The 20,337-nt window shown below is 38.1% G+C and overlaps 1 protein-coding gene across 2 annotated transcripts in view; it reads right to left on the bottom strand.

The window, feature by feature from the left end:
* PARL (presenilin associated rhomboid like) overlaps window positions 1-20,337 on the bottom strand; it is a 54,492-nt gene that overhangs the window by 3,903 nt on the left and 30,252 nt on the right. For both annotated transcript variants that reach the window (XM_027539804.1, XM_027539793.1), the window contains exons 5-7: window positions 16,014-16,109; window positions 15,297-15,446; window positions 12,595-12,665 (exon numbers count right to left, since the gene is read on the bottom strand). In XM_027539804.1, the coding sequence (XP_027395605.1) occupies window positions 12,595-12,665; window positions 15,297-15,446; window positions 16,014-16,109 (317 nt within the window). The remainder of the gene's footprint in view (window positions 1-12,594; window positions 12,666-15,296; window positions 15,447-16,013; window positions 16,110-20,337) is intronic.

Genomic DNA, 20,337 nt, shown 5'->3' with positions numbered 1-20,337 from the left:
TGGAGCTGACAGACTGGCATGAAAGACTAAAGTAGTAAAAGCAACAAAGCATGATCAGCTATGATGGGGAGTCTGGCAACCGCCAAACTTTTCCAAAGTGGTATTACTGTTTTTTTTACTCTATCAGCATTACATGAGACTCCAGTTTCTCCACGTCCTCACCAGCACCTGGGATGATCTATTCATCTTTGAGATATAGTGATGAGATATCAGTGTGGGTTTTATTTTCATTTTCCTAATGATGAATGACGTTCATCTTTTCATGTGGTTATTTGTTACTCATACCTTCTTTGAAGCATCTGTTCAAACTTTTGCCCATTCTATAATTTCTTTATATAGTTTGACTCACATCTTTTATCAGATTTCTGACAGGCAAATATTTTCTTTTAGCATGTTATCTTATCTTTTAACACTGTCTTTGGAAGAGTGTAAACTTTTAGCTTACATGAAGCCTGATTATCATTTGTTTTCTTATGGGTCCTGCTTTGTGGTGTCTCAACTATGAAGTCTTTGTCTAATGTGAGATCACAGTGAGTTTTTTCTATGTTTTCTTTTATAAGTTTTTATCTTAGGTTTTACACTTAGGTCTGTGTTTCACTTTGAAGAAAACTTCAAAATACTCCTGAACCAGGTTTAACTTTTAACATTCTGCCACATTTCACTTATTTTCTCTCTATACTTTTTTATCCTGAAACATTTGAGAGTAGGTGGCATATATCAGACCCTTTTACTCCTAAATACTTCAGCGTATACTTCCTTATATTAATATATCCTACAAAATAGTTCTCAATTTCAAGAAATTTTATATTGATACAATATTTTCATTTAATCTACAGAACATATTCCAGTTTTGTTAATTGTTCCACTAGTGACCTTGTGGCTGTTTTCCCCCATTTATTGCATATAGTTGTCCTGTCTCTTTGCTCTCCTAAAAGCTGGACCATTTCCACAGCCTTTTTTTTTTTTTTTTTTTTTTAAGGGGGGGAGGTCCATTTTCATTGAAAGCTTCTGACTAAAAAAGGTGAAAATAAAGAATGTCTGCATAGAGTAGGCCAAACATTTTCCTAAACAGCAAGTTGTGAGAATTCCCTGGTGGCCCGGTGGTTAAGAATCTACGCTTCTACTGCCAGGGGTCAGGGTTTGATCCCTGGTTGTGGAACTAAGATCTCGCTAGCTGTGCAGTACAACCAAAAAATAAATACAATAAAATGTCATTTAAAAAAATAAAAAGCAAGTTGCCATTTATTCAGACACATAAATACTTTTAAATCTGTATAGATAAAGGTCACTTTGAGAAAATTTTAGAAGGATAATGGGACTGTCTATCTTTAAAATAATAAGTACAATAAGTTACAGTCACAAAAAAACTGGCTTTACAAAGAATGGCTATTAAGACTTTTCTTTACTATTGAAATTTCTGTAATGAGCACTTCAGGCTTGCCAGGTGGCTCGGTAGTGAAGAATCCGCTGGAACTGCAAAGGCCTGCAATGCAGCTGTCCTGCATTCAACCCCGGGGTCAGGAAGATTCCCCTGCAAAGGCAATGGCAGCCCCCTCTAGTATTCTTCCCTGGGAAATCCCATGGATAGAGGAGCCTGGTGGGCTACAGTCCATGGGGTCGCAAAGGAGCTGGACATGACTTAGCAACTAAACAAAAACAATGAGCACTTTAGATGGAGAAAATAATCGTTGATAAAGAAGGAAGAATCCCTCAGAAGAAATGGAGTAGTCCTCACAGTCAATGAAAGAGACTGAAATGCAGTACTTGGGTGCTCCATTCATTTTCAAGGCAAACCATTCAACATCACAATTATCCAAGTCTGTGCCCCAGCCACTAATGCTGAAGATGATGAAACTGGATGGTTCTATGAAGACCGTCTGACACCAAAAAAAGATGTTCTTTTCATCATAAGGGCCTGGAATGCAAACGTAGGAAGGCAAAAGACACCTGGGGTAACAGCCAAATTTGGCCCTGGAGTACAAAATGAAGCAGAGCAAAGGCTAACAGAGTTTTACCAAGAGAATGCACTGGTCATAGAAAACACCCTTTTCCAACACAAGAGACAACTCTACACATGGACATCACCAGATGGTCAATACTGAAATTGGATTAATAATATTCTTTGCAATCGAAGACAGAGAAGCTCTATACAGTCAGCAAAAACAAAACTGGAAGTTGGCCCAGATCATGAGCTTCTTATTACAAAATACAGACTTATATTGAAGAAAGTAGGGAAAACCACTAGGCTATTCAAATATGACCTAAATCAACTCCCTTATGATTAACAGTGGAAGTGACAAATAGATTCAAGGGATTAGGTCTGGTAGATAGATTGCTTGAAGAACTATGGAAGGAGGTTTGTTAACACTGTACAGGAGGTGGTGACCAAAATCATCTCCAAGAAAAAGCAATGCAAAGAGGCAAAATGGTTGCTGAGGAGGGCTTACAAGCAACTAGGTAGAGAAGCGAAAGGCAAAGGAGGAAAGGTAAGATATACCCATCTGAATGCAGAGTTCCAAAGAATAGCACGGAAAGGTACAGTCTTCTTAAGTGAACAATGCAAAGAAAGACAGGAAAACAGAATGGGAAAGACTAGAGATCTCTTCAAGAAAATTATAGATACCAAGGGAACATTTCATAGAAAATGGGCACAATAAAGGACAAAAATGGTACAGACCTAACAGAAGCAGAAGATATTAAGAAGAGGTGGCAAGAATACACAGAAGAACTGTACAAATAAGGTCTTAATGACCCACAAAACCACGAAGGTGTGACACTAACCTACAGCCAGACATCCTGGAGTGCAAAGTCAAATGAGCCTTAGAAAGCATTACTACAAACCAAAGCTAGTGGAGATGATGGAATTCCAGCTGAGCTATTTCCAATCCTAGAAGATGATGCTGTTAAAGTGCTGTACTCGATATGCCAGAAAATTTGGAAAACTCAGCAGTGGCCACAGGACTGGAAAAGGTCAGTTTTCATTCCAATCCCAAAGAAGGGCAAGGCCAAAAACTGTTCAAACTACTGCACAATTGCACTCATTTCACATGCTAACAAGGTAATGCTCAAAATCCTTCAACCTAGGCTTCAACAGTACATGAACCAAGAATTTCCAGATGTACAAGCTGGATTTAGAAAAGGCAGAGGAACCAGAGATCAAACTGCTAACATCCGTTGGATCATAGAAAAAGCAAGGGAATTCCAGAAAAACATCTACTTCTGCTTTATTGACTATGCTAAAGCCTTTGACTGTATGGATCACAACAAACTGTGGAAAATTCTTAAATTTTCTTAAATTTAAAGAGATGGGAATCTCTTTAAGGCAGATCACCTTACCTGCCTCCTGAGAAACTTGTATGCAAGTCAAAAAGCAACAGTTAGAAATGGACATGGAACAACGGACTGGTTCCAAATTGGGAAAGAGTACGTCAAGGCTGTATACTGTCACTCTGCTTATTTAACTTATAAGTAGAGTATGTCATGCAAAATGCCAGACTGGATGAAGCACAAGCTGGAATCAAGATTGCTGAGACAAATATCAATAACCTCTGATATGCAGATGACACCACCCCTATGGCAGAAAGCAAAGAGGAACTGAAGTGCCTCTTGAAAGTGAAAGAGAAGAGTGAAAAAGCTGGCTTAAAACTCAACATTCAAAAAACTATGATCATGGCATCTGGTCTCAACACTTCATGACACACAGATGGGGAAAGAATGGAAACAGTGACAGATTTTAATTTCTTGGGCTCCAAAATCACTGCAGATGGTGACTGCAGCCATGAAATTAAAAGACGCTTGCTCCTTGGTAGGAAAGCTATGACAGACCTAGACAGCATATTGAAAAGCAGAGACATCACTTTGCCAACAAAGGTCCATCTAGTCAAAGCTATGGTTTTTCCAGTTGTCATGTATGGATGTGAGAGTTGGACCACAAGAAAGCTTAGTGCCAAAGAATGGATGCTTTTGAGCTGTGGTATTGGAGAAGACTCTTGAGAGTCCCTTGGACTGCAAGGAGATCCAACCAGTCCATCCTAAAGGAAATCAATCCTGAATATTCACTGGAAGGACTGATGCTGAAGCTCCAACACTGTCACCTGATGTGAAGGGTGATATCACTGGAAAAGACCCTGATGCTGGGAGGGATTGGGGGCAGGAGAAGAGGGCGACAGAGACAGCATCACCGACTCAACAGACATGAGTCTAGCAAACTCTGGGAGATTGTGAAGGACAGGGAAGCCTGGCGTGCTACTGTTCATGGAACTACAAAGAGTCAGACACGACTGAGCAACTGAACAAACAACAATGGGGAAGCAATTTAGATGGTATAGGATTTTAATGCTCGTCTTTAAATTCAGCTAACCACGTTATGTTTGTTTCACTGGAGAGAAAGTTTAATTTTACTGGGTTTTTTTCCTTTCTCAGAAAATAAGGTCTCAACCTGATTTCTTCTGAGTTTTGTTGACTTTGTAAGGCTTTATTTAAAAATCTAGGATACATAAGTTACATATCTGCTATAAGGCATGAAAGGTGAGGGGTTCCTCTTTAACTTTCAAATTCTCAGTGACACTGACATCACTCTTTTTAATATAGTATATGCTGATAGATTGGAGAAGGAAATGGCAACCCACCTCCAGTATTCTTGCCTAGAGAATCCCATGGACAGAGGAGCCTGGTGGGCTACAGTCCATGGGGTTGCAAGAGTCAGATATGACTTAGTGACTGAACCACCACCATGCTAATAGATTATGGGGGCAGATGTTGAACTTCTAGCCAGAACAAATCTTTCAGGGAGTCATGAACCCAAACCCATATAGACCCTAGAAGTCTGCCTCCTTGGTTAGAGGTAAGGATCTTTTATTCTCCACTCATAACTTGATTATACAGCCTATGCTGCTGCCAAGTCACTTCAGTTGTGTCCGACTCTGTGCGACCCCATAGACGTCAGCCCACCAGCCTCCCCCATCCCTGGGATTCTCCAGGCAAGAACACTGGAGTGGGTTGCCATTTCCTTCTCCAATGCATGAAAGTGAAAAGTGATATGCATAAAGGTCAACTCAGGAAACCAATTTTCCTAAGTACTTTTCTTTATTTAATCTTCATGTATGTTATCATATAAAAGCTTTTTGTGGGTGATTTTAACTATGAATTTTAAATCAATTTGCTTTAAGAAGCCTTTTGCTTCTGCAAGCTACATGCTGCTAAAAACCCCAGGTGTTTTATGTAAAACAAGTAAAAAAAAAACTCTGAAAAGTTGAGAAAGGAAAGCAGCCCAGCTAGAAACCTTAGGAGCCAAGGAACAACATAGTGGTGAGTTTTCTTTTGGCCTCATGCTGCTCAGACTGGGCCCTGGCGAAGCTCACAACCTGGAAACACCAATGAACTCAAACAAAATAGGTCTGTACCCAAAAATGCTCACTCTAGCCAAAGGAGCAAGAAAGCAGTCTAGCAAGACAGAAAAGTTTTCAGACAACAACCACTCTACTCCAGACAAACACGACAGAAACAACCACGGCCTGATCCCCATCAGCAAAAGCTGAGTGGAGTCTGGACTTCCATTCTTAAAGACTAACAAGGCACCCCACCCTCTGACAGGGTGGTGTCAGTGGAGGTCACTCACGCAGCAGTAATAAGGCACTCATGCTCCTCCTAGACAGAGCGGTATTAGCAGAGGTCTACTGAGGAGCCAGAACTCCCCACCCTGCAGCAACAAGAGCCCTTCCCCGCCACTGTCAAAGGAGCTGGAGTGGGGAACCTGGACTACCAACCTCACCCGGCACTAGTGATCAGAGCACTGTCAGAGGAGGCCTGCCACACAGATTTAATTAAGATTAGAGTCTCATAATGTAATATCCAAAATGTCCAGGTTTCACTTAAAAATCACTTATCAGGGAATTCCTTGCAGCTCCAGTGGTTAGGACTCAACACTTTCAGTGCCGTGGCCCAGGTTCAATCTTTCGTTGGGGATCTAAGATCTCCCAAGTAGCATGTCCTGGCCAAAAAAATAAATCAAAATTAAAGTCACCCATTACACCAAGAACCAGAAAAATCTCAACTCGAATGAGAAAAGACAATCAATAGATACCAACCATCAAGTTGACACAGATGTTAGAATTATTTAACAAGCATTTTAAAGCAGCCATCATAAAAGTGGTTCAACAAGCAATCACAAACATGCTTTAAACAAGTTAAAAAAGAAACAGCACAGAAATAGAAAGGCTCAAAGAAATAGAAGATATCAAGAAAAATGAAAACTAAAAACTGTAATAACTTAAATAAATACAACAAATGGCTCAAGAAGAATGGAAAGGACAGAAATAATTAATCAGTTACCTTGAGACAGAATAGCAATTACCCAATCTGAACCACAGAGAAAAAACAGACTTTAAAAAAAGTTACTGAGGTTTTAGGGATAATAAACTACCTAACATCATGTCAGAGCCCTAGAAAGAGAGAAGAAAAAGGGCAAGGCAGAAAAGGTATCTGAAGAAACGGCTGACCAACTCCCAAAAACATAAACCTAAATATTCAAGAAACTGAGCGAACCACACACAAGAGAAGCACAGATGTCCATGACGAGACACACAGTCAAACTTCTGAAAGTAAAGACAAAGGAAAAGGTCTAGAAAGTGGTACTAGAAAATGACATCTTACCTACAAGGGGAAAAGCTACTTGAACAACAAAGAATTTCTCTTCAGAGACTATGGAGGTCAAAAAAAAAAAAAGTGGCACAACATTTTTCAATTGCTGAAAGAACTGAGCCTGGAGTTTTATATCCAATGAAAATATCCTTCAGAAATGAAGGGAAGAAAAAACAATGAAACGGAAATTAAAACACTCTCAGAACAAAGAAAACTTGAGAATCCGTCACAGCAGACCTAACTGGCTAGGGGCTGAAGGAATGGCTAAGAGAAGTTTTCTACACAATGAAATGACAAGAGGAGGACATCTTGGAACATCAGAAAGAACGAATCAGGGAAAAAGTAAAAAATTATGTGTAAATACAATAGACTGTCCTTCTGTCTTGGAATTTTCTAACGCATATTTATTGGTTGAAGCAAAAATCATAAATGTATGCACAGGAAATATTTAAGACAATTAAAATCTGGAGAAGGTATGGGGCAAAAAGTGAGATAAGGCTCACTTCACTCAAACTGGTAAAATGATACCACAAGTAGATTGTGGTAGTGATATACACAGATTGTAGTACCCAGAGCAGAGGTTAAAAAGTTATACAAAGAGATAGACTCCAGAACACTATTGGTGTTCAGTCGCTAAGTCCTATCCAACTCTGTGACCCCGTGGGCTGCAGCACACCAGGCTTCCCTGTCCTTCCAGAACACTATAGATAAGTCAAAATGAAATGCCAAATGAATCTGCACTAGCTATCATTTTGCTTCACTTGCAACTTTATAGGAAAGAGACTGAAGATACTCTCCTAACTCAGCATGAGAAATCAGTTTATGTATAGTTTAGATCAGTGATAAGCTAAATCAATGAAGTTAAGCAAGCAGATTATCATAATATTGGTATGCAAATTCAGCCAATGATAAACTATTTATAAACACAACCATACAAAATCTATGGGATGCAGCAAAAGCAGCTCTTAGAGGGAAGTTCACAGCAATACAACGCCTGATAAGACACAAGAAAAATCTCAAATAACCTCAATCCTAACCCACCACCCAAAAGAATGTGAAAAAGAACAAACAAAACCTCAAGCTAGCAGAAGTAAGCAGACATTAAAGATCAGAGAGGAAATAAATAAAATAGAGATAACAGGGGGAAAAAAACCAACACAGTAAACACCGGGTTCTTTGCCAGGGTAAACAACACTGACAAATTTCTGGTCAGGCTCACCAAGAAGAAAAGAGCAAAGATCCAAATAAACAAAATGAGAAATACAAGAGGAAAAATCCTAACTGATACCACAGAAACACAAAAAGCCATTAAGAGAATACTATGAACAAATATATGCCAAGAAATTTGACAATCTAGAAAAAAACGGACAACTTTCTAGAAACATACAGTCTACCAAAACTGAATCAAGAAGAAATAAATAATTTGAACAGAACAATCGCTAGAAATGAAACAGAATCTAAAATTTAAAGAAAAATTCCTGAAACAAAACTCCAGGACCAGATAGCTTAGCTGGGGAATTCTACCAAACATACAAAGAAGAACTTAATACTGCTCCTTCTTAAACTCTTCCAAAAGACTGAAGAGAAAGGAACACTTCCAAAGACATTCTATGAAGCCAACATCAGCCGGATACCAAAAGCAAAGACAATACCAAAAAAGAAAATTACAGGTCAGTATCTTTGATAAATATAGACACGAAAAAAATCTCAACAAAATATTAACAAACTGAATCCAACGACATATAAAAAAGCCACACACCATGACCAAGCTGGATTCATCCCCAGGTCACAAGGAGGGTTCAATATATGCAAATCAGTCAATGTAACACACATCAACAAGAGAAAAGACAAAAACCACAGGACCATCTCAACAGATACAGAAAAAGCATCTGATACATTTTAACATTCACTCGTGATAAAAACCCTTACAAAAATTAGTACAGAGGGAACATAACATAATAAACGCTATTTATGACAAACCCACAGCCAATATAATACTCAATGGTGAAAAGCTGAAAGCCTTCCTGCTAAAATCTGGAACAAGACCAGGATGCCCACTCTTAGCACTTCTTTTCAACATGGTATTGGAAGCCCAAGCCACAACAATCAGACAATAAAAACAAATAAAAGGTATCCAAATTGGTAGGGAAGAGGTAGAATTGTCATTATACACAAATGACAAGCTACTATATATATATCAATAGAAAATCCTAGACTCCACACAAAAACTACTAGAACTGATAAATGAATTCAGTTAAGGTAGCAGGACACAAGTTTAACATACAGAAATCAGTTGCCTTTTTTTACATTAACAATGAAATATCAGAGACTGTAAACAAACAATCCCCTTTAAAATCACATAAAAAATAATAGAAACCTCACCGAGGAGGTGAAAGATATATGCTCAGAACTACAAAATAAAGGAAATTAAAGATGATACAAAGAAATGGAAAGATATCCCATGCTCTAGGCTTGGAATAATTAATACTATTTAAATGGCTATACTACCTAAAACAACCTACAAATTTAATGAGATCCCTATCACATTACCCATGACATTTTTCACAGAACTAGAACAAATAATCCTAAAATTTACATGGAACCATAAAAGACAGAATTGCCAAAGCAATCCTGAGGAAAAAGAACAAAGCTGGAGACATAATCCTTCCAGACTTCAGACACTACTACAAAGCCACAGTAATCAAAACAGTGTGTTAGCACTGGCCCAAAAACAGACATGCAGCTCAATGGAGCACAACAGAGAGGTGGGGGCGGTACCCACAGACCGATTAATCTTCAACAAATGAAGCAAGAATACAAAATAGGAAATAGCCTCTTTAGCAAGTGGTGCTGAGAAAGTCTCAGAGCTGCACGTAAGTCAATGAAGTTAGAACATACCCTCACACCACGCACAAAAATAAACTCAAAAGGGCTTACAGACTTAAATGTAAGATATGATACCATAAAACTCCCAGATCATAGGCAGACCATTCCCTCACATAAATCATACCAATGTTTTCTTAGGTCAGACTCCCAGGGCAACAGAAATAAAAACACAAATAAGCAAATGGGATCTAATCAAGCTTACAAGCTTCTGCACAGCAAAGGAAACCATAAACATAAAAAGACAACCTACAGAATGGGAGAAACTATTTGCAAATGATGTGATGGACAAGGGCTTAATTTCCAAAATATACAAACAGTTTATACAATATCAAAAAACCAAACAACCCAATTGAAAAATGGCCAGAAGTCCTAAATAGACAGTTTTCCAAAGGAGAAATACACACGGCCAATAGACACATGAAAAGATGCTCAACACTGCTAATTATTAGAGAAATACAAATCAAAACTGTAATAGAGTAACATCTCACCCTGGTCATAACGGCTATCACTAAGAAGTCTACAGATAAAAAAATGCTAGAGAAGGTGTGGAGATGTGAGTGTAGATCAGTGCAGCCACTGTGGAAACCAGTATGAAGATCACTCAAAAAAAACTAGAGTTGCCATATGATCCAGCGATGCTACTTCTGGGCACCCAGACAACACTATAATTCAAAAAGATATATACATTACTATGTACATAGCAGCACTATTTAAAATAGCCAAGACATGAAAGCAACCTAAATGTCCACTGACAGATGAATGGATAAAGAAGATGTGGTACATATGTATAGTGGAATATTACTCAGCCATAAAAAAGAATGAATAATGCCATTTTTCAGCAACAAGGATGGACCTAAAGATTATCATACTAAGCGAGAAAAAGACAAATACCATATGACATCACTAACATGTGGAATCTACATACAACACAAATCAACATACCTATGAAATATAACCAGGCTCACAGATATAAAGAACAGACTTGTGGTTGCCAAGTGGGTAAGAGGTAGGGCAGGGAAGGAGTAAGAGTTTGGGATTAGCAGAACAAACTATTATATGTAGGAAGGATAAACAACAAGATCATACTGTACAGCAAAGGGAAGTATACTCAATATTCTGTGATAAACCATAATGGAAAAGAATATGTAAAAGTATATACATATAACTGAATCACTTAGGTCTACAGAAGAAATTAACACATTGTAAATCAACTATACTTCAATCAGATTTTTAAAAGTTAACAAAAAACTATTTACAACTTCAAGGGAAAAAAATTCTAACATTTTTACATATGCTACTTCCTACAATAAATACTTTATTGATCTTTGTCATCCAAGACTAAGGGTATATTTAGCAGCAAACAAACTTTTGAAAATCAGAAAATTTGAAAAGCTTCCTGCCAATAACTAGTTAGAAATTCCATTTTTAAATAAGATTCAGAACATGCACGGCTCTAACAAAATCCTTACCAAAATCTAGTCAATATTCTTGCTCCCTTGTGCCAATGTTAATGGACAAATATTCTTTATCAATCTTCATCTTTCAAAGGCAATAAGGCCAGTACTTTTTATTTTCTACCACAATTCTGTCAATAGTATTTTTTTCTCCACATTTCTCATTAAATATACTATATACTGCAGAAGGCAATGGCACCCCACTCCAGTACTCTTGCCTGGAAATCCCATGGATGGGGGAGCCTGGTAGGCTGCAGTCCATGGTGTCGCTGGGAGTTGGACACGACTGAGCGACTTCACTTTCACTTTTCACTTCCATGCACTGGAGAAGGAAATGGCAACCCACTCCAGTGTTCTTGCCTGGAGAGTCCCAGGGACAGAGGAGCCTGGTGGGCTGTCATCTATATAGATGACATCTATGTGTCATCTATATCACAACTTTATATTGAGAAACAGATTCAGAGAGGTAAAGTAACAAGTCCTGGAAATCACAAATAAGTGGCAGAGCTGGGATTCAAACCCAGTCTAATTCCAAATGCCAGATCCCCTGAACTAACGAGAAAAGTACTCCCACCTTCAGAACCCCCAATGTCCTCTCAAGATGACTCAGCCCTTTCAGTGTATATTAGATGTGGGTAATGTTTGCTCCCCAACTAAACTAAATTTGAAGTCAAAATCCATGTCTGATTCATCCAACTGGTCTTCACAAAACAGGTACTTAGTTGACAAATGAGGTACAGAATAGATTTGAAATACATAAATTATACTGGCACCGAATTTTATATAGAAAACATTCCACAAAGAAAAAAGGGTAGGGGGCTAAAGTTAAAGCATAAAGGTCACAGGCCTTTCCTGATGATACCGGCCTCATCAGGAAAATTAAGTAGAAACAAATCTGAGGAACAGACAAATTATGGCATGATTATTTTACATAAGGGTGCTTTTCTGAAATTAAACATTTGTAGTTTCTTTAAACATAACATTTCTATTTGAAAACATTTAAGTGCATTAGTATTTATGCACAATTAAATGTGTAGTCTTTAAAGAAATATGTAAAGACTTCCACGTGTCTAGAAATTTGCCATTAAATGCAAAAGAAAACAGACTTGTAATTTTTACAAAATCATCCGGAACATAATTGAGACCAGGAAACTGATCTTGCTCGCTGGATGCATTCCCAGACTCTAACAAGTACAGTACTTGGTAGTCCAACCTACATAGCACACAAATACTGATGAAGAAGAAGATACAGTACCAGATTCAAATCTCTATTTAGAATTTTTCAATGCTGGATTAGGCTCTCCAGTTTATGGGGATTGGATACCCACTATTTTGACTACTCCTCATGATATGTACTCTGTGCCAGTTAAGTATATATAGATGACTAAAAGCTATAGCCTGAAATTTATAAGGCTTTACAAATGTATACATTCTATATTAGACTCAGATTAGTTAGTAGTATTGTTTTAATAGTAATTTCCTGCTTTGATAGTTGTACTGTGGTTTTGTAGCTAATAACAGGGTTAAGGGTAATATGAATCTGTACTAATTTTGCAACTTTCTTGTACATCTAAATTTCAAAATGAAGTGAAAAATTTTAACTAGAAATACTTACTGCACCAAGTGATGGTCCATATCTTCCTGTGGCAACTTTACACACATAACTGACAAAAGTGGAAATAACACCTAAGAAATAAATCACATTTCAGTAATTTCAGTGAGGTATAAAAATGGCTTCCATTTCTGACCTCCACCCCATGAAGACCAACAGTTGGGTTTCTTCCCCAGTCAAGGTGCAGGCATAAATACTTATTCTGCCTATCACTTCAGATATATTATAGGGAAAGCAAAGCCTGACCCACTCCACCACTTACTAAGTAACACAGGGTCATTCACTCCACCTCTTAATTTTCATTTTCCTCATCCATACTGTATGAAGAAAGACTATGGCCCGAACTCACCAACTGTGTGGGAATTCTCTGGACTGCACGCTATACACTAAATCAGACTCTGTGGAGCAGGACCAGGGAGTCTGTATTTTGCCCAGTTTGCCAAACGAATGTGCCGCAGATCTAGACTAGATGATTTTTTAGGTCCCTTTGGCACCAATGTCATTTGACCTTGACTGTGGCTAATTTCAAAAAACAACTTTCTGTGGAGCAGGAATTAATGGCATTTGAAAGAGACTCTTTGTACTTAGAACAACATTAATGCTCGGGGGAAAGAACTACACACACAGGCCAAAGATGTTACTCAGCTTCTGTTTTGAGGGACTAGCTGCACATGAGTAATAACAATGATTAAGTACCCGCTCTGGACCTTGTGGTAGATGTTTCTATTTTCATCCCTTCTACAACCCCATGTTATAAGAGTGAGTACCATTACCCTCAGAGAGGTACCATCTTTTCTGCAACATTATACAGCTGGTAGCAGACATAGGATCTGAACCTAGGTCTTCCGTCTCCAAGTTGAGTGTATTTTCACTACACATAACTGGCAGATACACTGTTTTTAAATCAAAGGATTTTAGGAATAAATTTTTATACTTTACGGCTTTAAGTACATTTTGCAAACAAAATACATTTTTTTTTTGAGACAGTTCAGTCGCTCAGTCGTGTCTGACTCTGCAATTCCATGAACCGCAGCACGCCAGGCCTCCCTGTCCATCACCAACTCCCAGAGTTTACCCAAACTCATGTCCATTGAGTCGGTGATGCCATCGAACCATCTCATCCTCTGTTGTCCCCCTCTACTGCCTTCAATCTTTCCCAACATCAGGGTCTTTTCAAATGAGTGAGCTCTCTGCATCAGGTGGCCAAAGTACTGGAGTTTCAGCTTCAACGTCAGTCCTTCCAATGAACACCCAGGACTGATTTCCCTTAGGATGGACTGGCTGGATCTCCTTGCAGTCCAAGGGACTCTCAAGAATCTTCTCCACACCACAGTTCAAAAGCATCAGCCCTTCTGCACTCAGCCCTCTTTATAGTCCAACTCTCATGCCCACATATGAACACTGGAAAAACCATAGCCTTGACTAGAGGGACCTTTGTGGACAAAGTAATGTCTCTGCTTTTTAATATGCTATCTAGGTTGGTCATAACTTTCCTTCCAAGGAGTAAGCGTCTTTTAATTTCATGGCTGTGATCACCATCTGCAGTGATTTTGGAGCCCAAAAAAATAAAGTCTGACACTGTTTCCACTGTTTCCCCATCTATTTGCCATGAAGTGATGGGACCAGATGCCATGATTTTAGTTTTCTGAATGTTGAGCTTTAAGCCAACTTTTTTACCCTCCTCTTTCACTTTCATCAACAGGCTCTTTAGTTCTTCTTCACTTTCTGCCATAAGGGTGGTGTCATCTGCATATCTGAGGTTATTGATATTTCTCCCAGCAATCTCGATTCCAACTTGTGCTTCCTCCAGCCCAGCGTTTCTCATGAGGAACTCTGCATAGAAGTTAAAGAAGCAGGGTGACAATATACAACCTTGACGTACTCCTTTTCCTATTTGGAACCAGTCTGTTGTTCCATGTCCAGTTCTAACTGTTGCTTCTTGACCTGCATACAGATTTCTCAAGAGGCAGGTCAGTTGGTCTGGTATTCCCATCTCTTTCAGAATTTTCCAGTTTATCGTGATCCACACAGTCAAAGGCTTTGGCATAGTCAATAAAGCAGAAATAGTTGTTTTTCTGGAACTCTCTTGCTTTTTTGATGATCCAGCAAATGTTGGCAATTTGGTCTCTGGTTCCTCTGCCTTTTCTAAAACCAGCTTGAACATCTGCAAGTTCACGGTTTTTTGAGACAAGCAAACTTTAATCAACCAAGTGCCAATTTAGCAGCGTTTAGGAACCTGGAATCATGAGTTATCATTTTTAAGCTAAGACAAAGAAATGCTGCTAAGTCCAGGATGACTAGAGTGGTTCCATGCTAATGTATCCTTGCAACAAAATGAACGAACTCATTCTTGACAATCTTACTGGAGAGCTCTAATCAAAAGCTTTCTGGAAACTGAACATACTTTGGAATTGAGTGTAAAGTTATTAAACAAAGATCCACATGATTAAGGCAGCCGAGAAGTCTGGGAACCACTCATCTATAAAACGGTGGGCCTGAGCTAAAGAAACCAAGGCCTTGGGAGACAAAAATGACATGCTTAAGTACTACACCAGCTTGTATCCTTCTCTATATACAATCTGAAAAATAAATATGTACTGAGGATTACTGTATATAGAATGTGGCTGTAATCATTCCCTTTGTCCCTTCTCCAGATAGGTGAGAGCACTTAAACTCCGGACAGGCCCAAGATGAAAGCTGATTACCTGCAGATAAGTATACTGCCATGAACTGCTCTTGACCCAGAATGTTCACTATGCTGGAGGAGAAGCTCCACAAGACATACATATTGGCTGCCATGTGAAACAAGGAGAAATGACTGAACGTTGACAGCAACATTGGAGAACAAAGGACCTCTATAAGAGAAAGAAAACGTCCTGTAATTGTGCACACACAATCCATTTTAGACTTTTTTCATTATCATTATGGAAAAAACATGTACAACAAACCAGAGCCAGTTAAAAGACTGGATAAGATGGTTTAAGATAGCATTTTTCAAAGTGGTACAAGCTACCTTAAATGTCTTTTCTATAGCAACCAATAAAAATTCTCAGGTCAACAAAAGCAACTTGTCCCATGGAAAAAGTTAGCTAGAAAAAATAATTAGTAAATTATTTAAATCACAGAAATAAAACTGTATATAACAGTCTCTTTAAAGAGTAAACTTATAGTGATCACTGATCTTAAGTCAAAAAAACCGTATTATGGAAACCTACTATGTGCAAGGTACATTTTAGGTGTCTGGATACAGTTGTAAGAGAAATGAGGTTCCTGTCTGCCACGAGCTTACAGCCTGTCCTCCAGATTTTGCTTATAACTATTGACAAGTTAGTCATATTTCTTATAGCACTTCAATTACCATAAAGCATATTTCCTTCATATTACTTCTACCTCAAAATAAAAATCACACAAGTTAGACTTACTTGAGGCTGGACTGGATGTGAAGTATCTGATCATTGTCCGCTGCAGAGAAGGTACTCTCCACAAACAAAATACAAAAACATTTGCAGCTATGATACCTACAAAATAAACATTTCTAATTTAGGAAATTAAAAATAAAAACAAAGAAAGTCTAATCAAAAGTCCATATGAATCAGATTTTCTACCACATTAAACAGTATCACACAAAAAAAAGTATTACATACTTGGGAGAGGGGGTAAGTTAGGAAAAGTAAGTGAAATCAGTGTTTTTGAGTATCAAAACTGTCACAGGTTGGTAAAGTCAGAAAATTCCTGTAAAACTGCAAATGTTCTAGGAGGTAACTTCCTTCACTCAGCTCCATATTTTACTTCTTCTCAATAAATAATCAGATCTGTAATTACTATTTGAAAATGGCCAAGTCAAAGACAGAACTAATGTACAGAATTAGGTTCTTTGACCAAGAGTAAAAAAGCTTTCTTTTTCCAAAGGGAATGGTATGCTTCTTTAACTTTTGAACAGCTTTCAGAAACACCTATGGATCATCTGTGTAGTGACTTCCCTGGTGGCCCAGTGGTTCAGACTCTGCATTTCCACCACAGAAGATGCAGTTTTGATTCCTAGTCCAGGAACTAAGATTCCAAATGCTGCTCAACATAGCCCAAAAATAAGTCTAAAAATAAAAGAAGATCATCCGTATAGACAAAGATCCACAGGTCTGCAAAAAATACTCATTATTTAAGAATTCAGGAATAGTTTGGAAGAATTTTGCAAGTGCTTTTGAAAATATGTTTACATGTGGGAGTCAGGTGACTTTCATTTTTCTGCAAGAACTGAAGTTGCTAGAACTACCACTAAATTAAGCTTTTTGACAAAATAGTTAAATAGTTAAAAAGTCTATTGACTAGTAGGTTTATGACACAATAGTTAATTCTAGGGAAGAACTAAGTTATTAAGAACTGCAAACTTGAAAAAATACACTACTTTTAGGTACCACAACTCCTTACACACAGTAGGCACACATCTACTTGAATTAAAGAAATGTAAACATGTGTTCATTCCTTCAATATCTTTAAGCAACAAGCAACTAGCCCTTTCAACTTCTTCAATTCTAGCAACATTCTGCTAAGCCAGAATTTCTAATCTAGTGCTCCTTCTACTAGACAGAGACACAGATAGCCAAGGGGATTTCTTTTGACCTTGGTCACTCTAGGACTTCAGACACCAAACAGCTCTTAACTGGGAAACAGTATACGCTGGTCCCCAGAAGCAAGTGAGCAGGAAAGGAGGTGACAATCCTCTGAAGAAGCAGTGCACACTGTCTAAAGTTAAGGATGAAGAAAACTAGCAGGACTGACTCTGTCCTGTTTACACTGTAACCCGGGCAAGAGGCCTAATATCTCAGCCTCAGTTTTCTCTTCTGTTTAAAAAAAAAAAAAAAAAAAACTACCTCAAAGAGTTGAAAGATGACTAAATGAGAAAATATGACTAAATGTAGTGATCACACAGTGATAACTCAAAAAGTGAAAATTATGGTATAAAGGGAATAGCCTTTTTAGGTCTGAATCCTAAAGGTATGCCCTTAGAAGGTTTGTGGCCTGTGGCATTTCATGGCCTTCACTTCAGTTTCCTCATTGTAAAGTGAGAATAAAACTCGCTAAACATCATAAAGGTTGTATGCATGTGTGTATGTGTCACTCAGTCATAACCGACTCTTTGTGACCACATAGACTGTAGCCCACCAGGCTCCTTTGACCATGGAATTCTCCAGGCATGAATACTGGAGTGGGTAGCCACTCCTTTCTCCTGGGGATCAGCCCACCCCAGGGATCGAACCTGGGTCTCCTGCATTGTAGGTGGATTCTTTACCGTCTGAGCCACCAGGGAAGCCCCATAGTACATACATCTAGTATGTAGATTACTCTAAGAAAATGGTTCCCTCCCCCTCCTTTTCCTTTTCAAGGTACAAGTGTTTAAGGTCTCTGTTTGTATCTCCATTTAAGAGAAGGGTTACTTGCCTCCTCCTAACCCAGTCATGCCTAGGACTAGCTTGGCACTATTGATTTGGAAAGGTTGCTGGTGCCTCAGTGCCTACCTTTGCCAAAACTGATGCACTTGATTTTATCAGCAAGAATATGGAATAAAGACCTCCAAAACTTCTCTCCTTCATAAAAGCAGTGAAAAAGTTGGCCCCCAAAAAATGTTAGAATCAACTTTTTCAGAACTCTGAAAACTAGCCAAAGGCTTGCAGCAATCCAACTTTTTTTTTTTTTTTTTAAGAAAAATTATGAAACTCAGTAAGAATAGTGAGCTTTGAGGCATTTTAACCTGCTCTAATCCCAGGCCCCACTTTTCAGATATAAGTTACATGAAAACAATCCACTTTCCCAGTGCTGCCTGGCAACCACCAGAGACTGCAGAATGGAGCTGAATCTCTTCCAAAGCCTTGTTCCCAAAGAACTATCATCATCTGACCTATCTGATAATAATTTATTGGAAGACCCCACTAGCAAGGATGTCTGTATTTGATCTGACTGGGAGCTCAAGTGCAAAATTCATTCCCCAGGAGGAATCTGTCAAAAGCAATTATAGTCATAAAATTGGAAAAAAAAAAAAAAAAAGAAAAAAAAAAAAAAAAAAAAAAAAAAAAAAAAAAAAAAAAAAAAAAAAAAAAAAAAAAAAAAAAAAGCAATTATAGTCAAGTGTTTAAGTTCCCAGCTGGCTGAGGTGATAGATAACAGAGACTAAACAAAAATCTTAAAAGGAAAATATTAGCAATGAGATATTCACAGGTGCTTACAAAACCTCACATATTCTGGGGATCTAGAAAGTCACAAGAATAAAAAAAGTAGACTTCAAGATGGTATTTGTTACTAGAGACAAAGAATGATATTACATAATGACAAAAGGGTTTAAAAAAAAATCTTGATATCCATGAGGAAGATATAACATGATATCCATGAGGAAGATATGACAATTATAAACATATATGCTCCTAACAATAGAAACCCAAAATATATAAAGTAAAGCTTGATAAAACTTAAGGGAAAAATAAATGACTCAATAATGGTTGAGAAACTTCAACACTTCATTTGTGACAATGGATAGAATTAGATGATCAGCAAGGATGTAGAAGATTTTAATACTATAAATCAACTTGACCTAACAGACATCTATAGAACATACCATTCAAGAGAATACACATCCTTCTGAGACGCACATCCAGGACAGATCATAGTTTAGCCACAAAACAAGTCTCAATAAACTTTCAAACTGAAATTTTCAAAACTGAAATTATAAAAAGTATGTTCTCTAACAACAATGGGATAAAATTACAAGTCAATAATACATTTGTAAAATTCAAAAATATGTGGAATTTAAGAGGGAAGTCCTCCCCCTTTAATGTTTCTAAAGGAATGTTTACTAAAAAGGGGTATCAATGCTTCCTGTTTGTAAATGTGTATTCATGGTGAATAAGGAGAAGAGGAAGACTTGGGTACTCTGTTGGCATGTTAAGCACAGAGAGGGATGCTTGACAGCATGCTAACTGAAGCCAGAGCAAGTATGTCTCCATCGGGTTATCAGGAACTCTTCAGTAGAAAGCTGAGGCCTTAACTGACTAGTGATTGATCACATTGGATTTGGCTACAAGATGGAAGTGCTGGCTGGGTTAAGCATCCAAAGAAATGAATGAAGCAGACTAAAGTGTTAACCTAGGTTTCTGGATTTGAAACTAAGCTTCTCGTCACTCAGGTACAATTTTGTGATGATATTTTTGCCTAGCTGGGTTTTTTTTTTTTGGTATTGCTCTTAAGAGTCTTTTCTCAGCATATTATTCTGCTCTTGCCTGTCCTCTTTGGGGCACTTCAGTTCTGCATGCTACCCCCGGGATCTCTACTGTTGCTGTGTGAATGACAAGATGTAAGTGACCATCATAGTAAATGCTCTTTGTAAAAAAAAATTTTTTTAATGTTTTTAAAAATGTATACATTTTATGGGCTTCCCAGGTGGCCTAGTAGTAAGAACCCACCTGCCAGTACAGGTAGATTTAAGAGACCAGGGTTCAATCCCTGGATCGAGAAGATCCCCTGGAGGAGGGCATGGAAACTCACTCCAGTATTCTTGCCTAGAGAATTTGATGGACAGAGGTGCCTGGCAGGCTGCAGTGCAAAGGGTAGCACAGAGTCAGACATGACTGAAGCAACCTAGCACACACACAAATACATTTTATAGTCCAGCTTATCAATTTGATATTTTGCTGTCAAGTATGTTTTTCAACCTATATTTATCCATCCTATTAATAAATGCTAGTGATTAAAAAAATGTGG

The sequence above is a fragment of the Bos indicus x Bos taurus genome, chromosome 1 (assembly GCF_003369695.1).
Source record: "Bos indicus x Bos taurus breed Angus x Brahman F1 hybrid chromosome 1, Bos_hybrid_MaternalHap_v2.0, whole genome shotgun sequence".
Lineage (NCBI taxonomy): Eukaryota > Metazoa > Chordata > Mammalia > Artiodactyla > Bovidae > Bos > Bos indicus x Bos taurus.
Note: the sequence above shows the minus strand (reverse complement) of the source record. Positions and strands in the feature narration are given on the sequence as shown.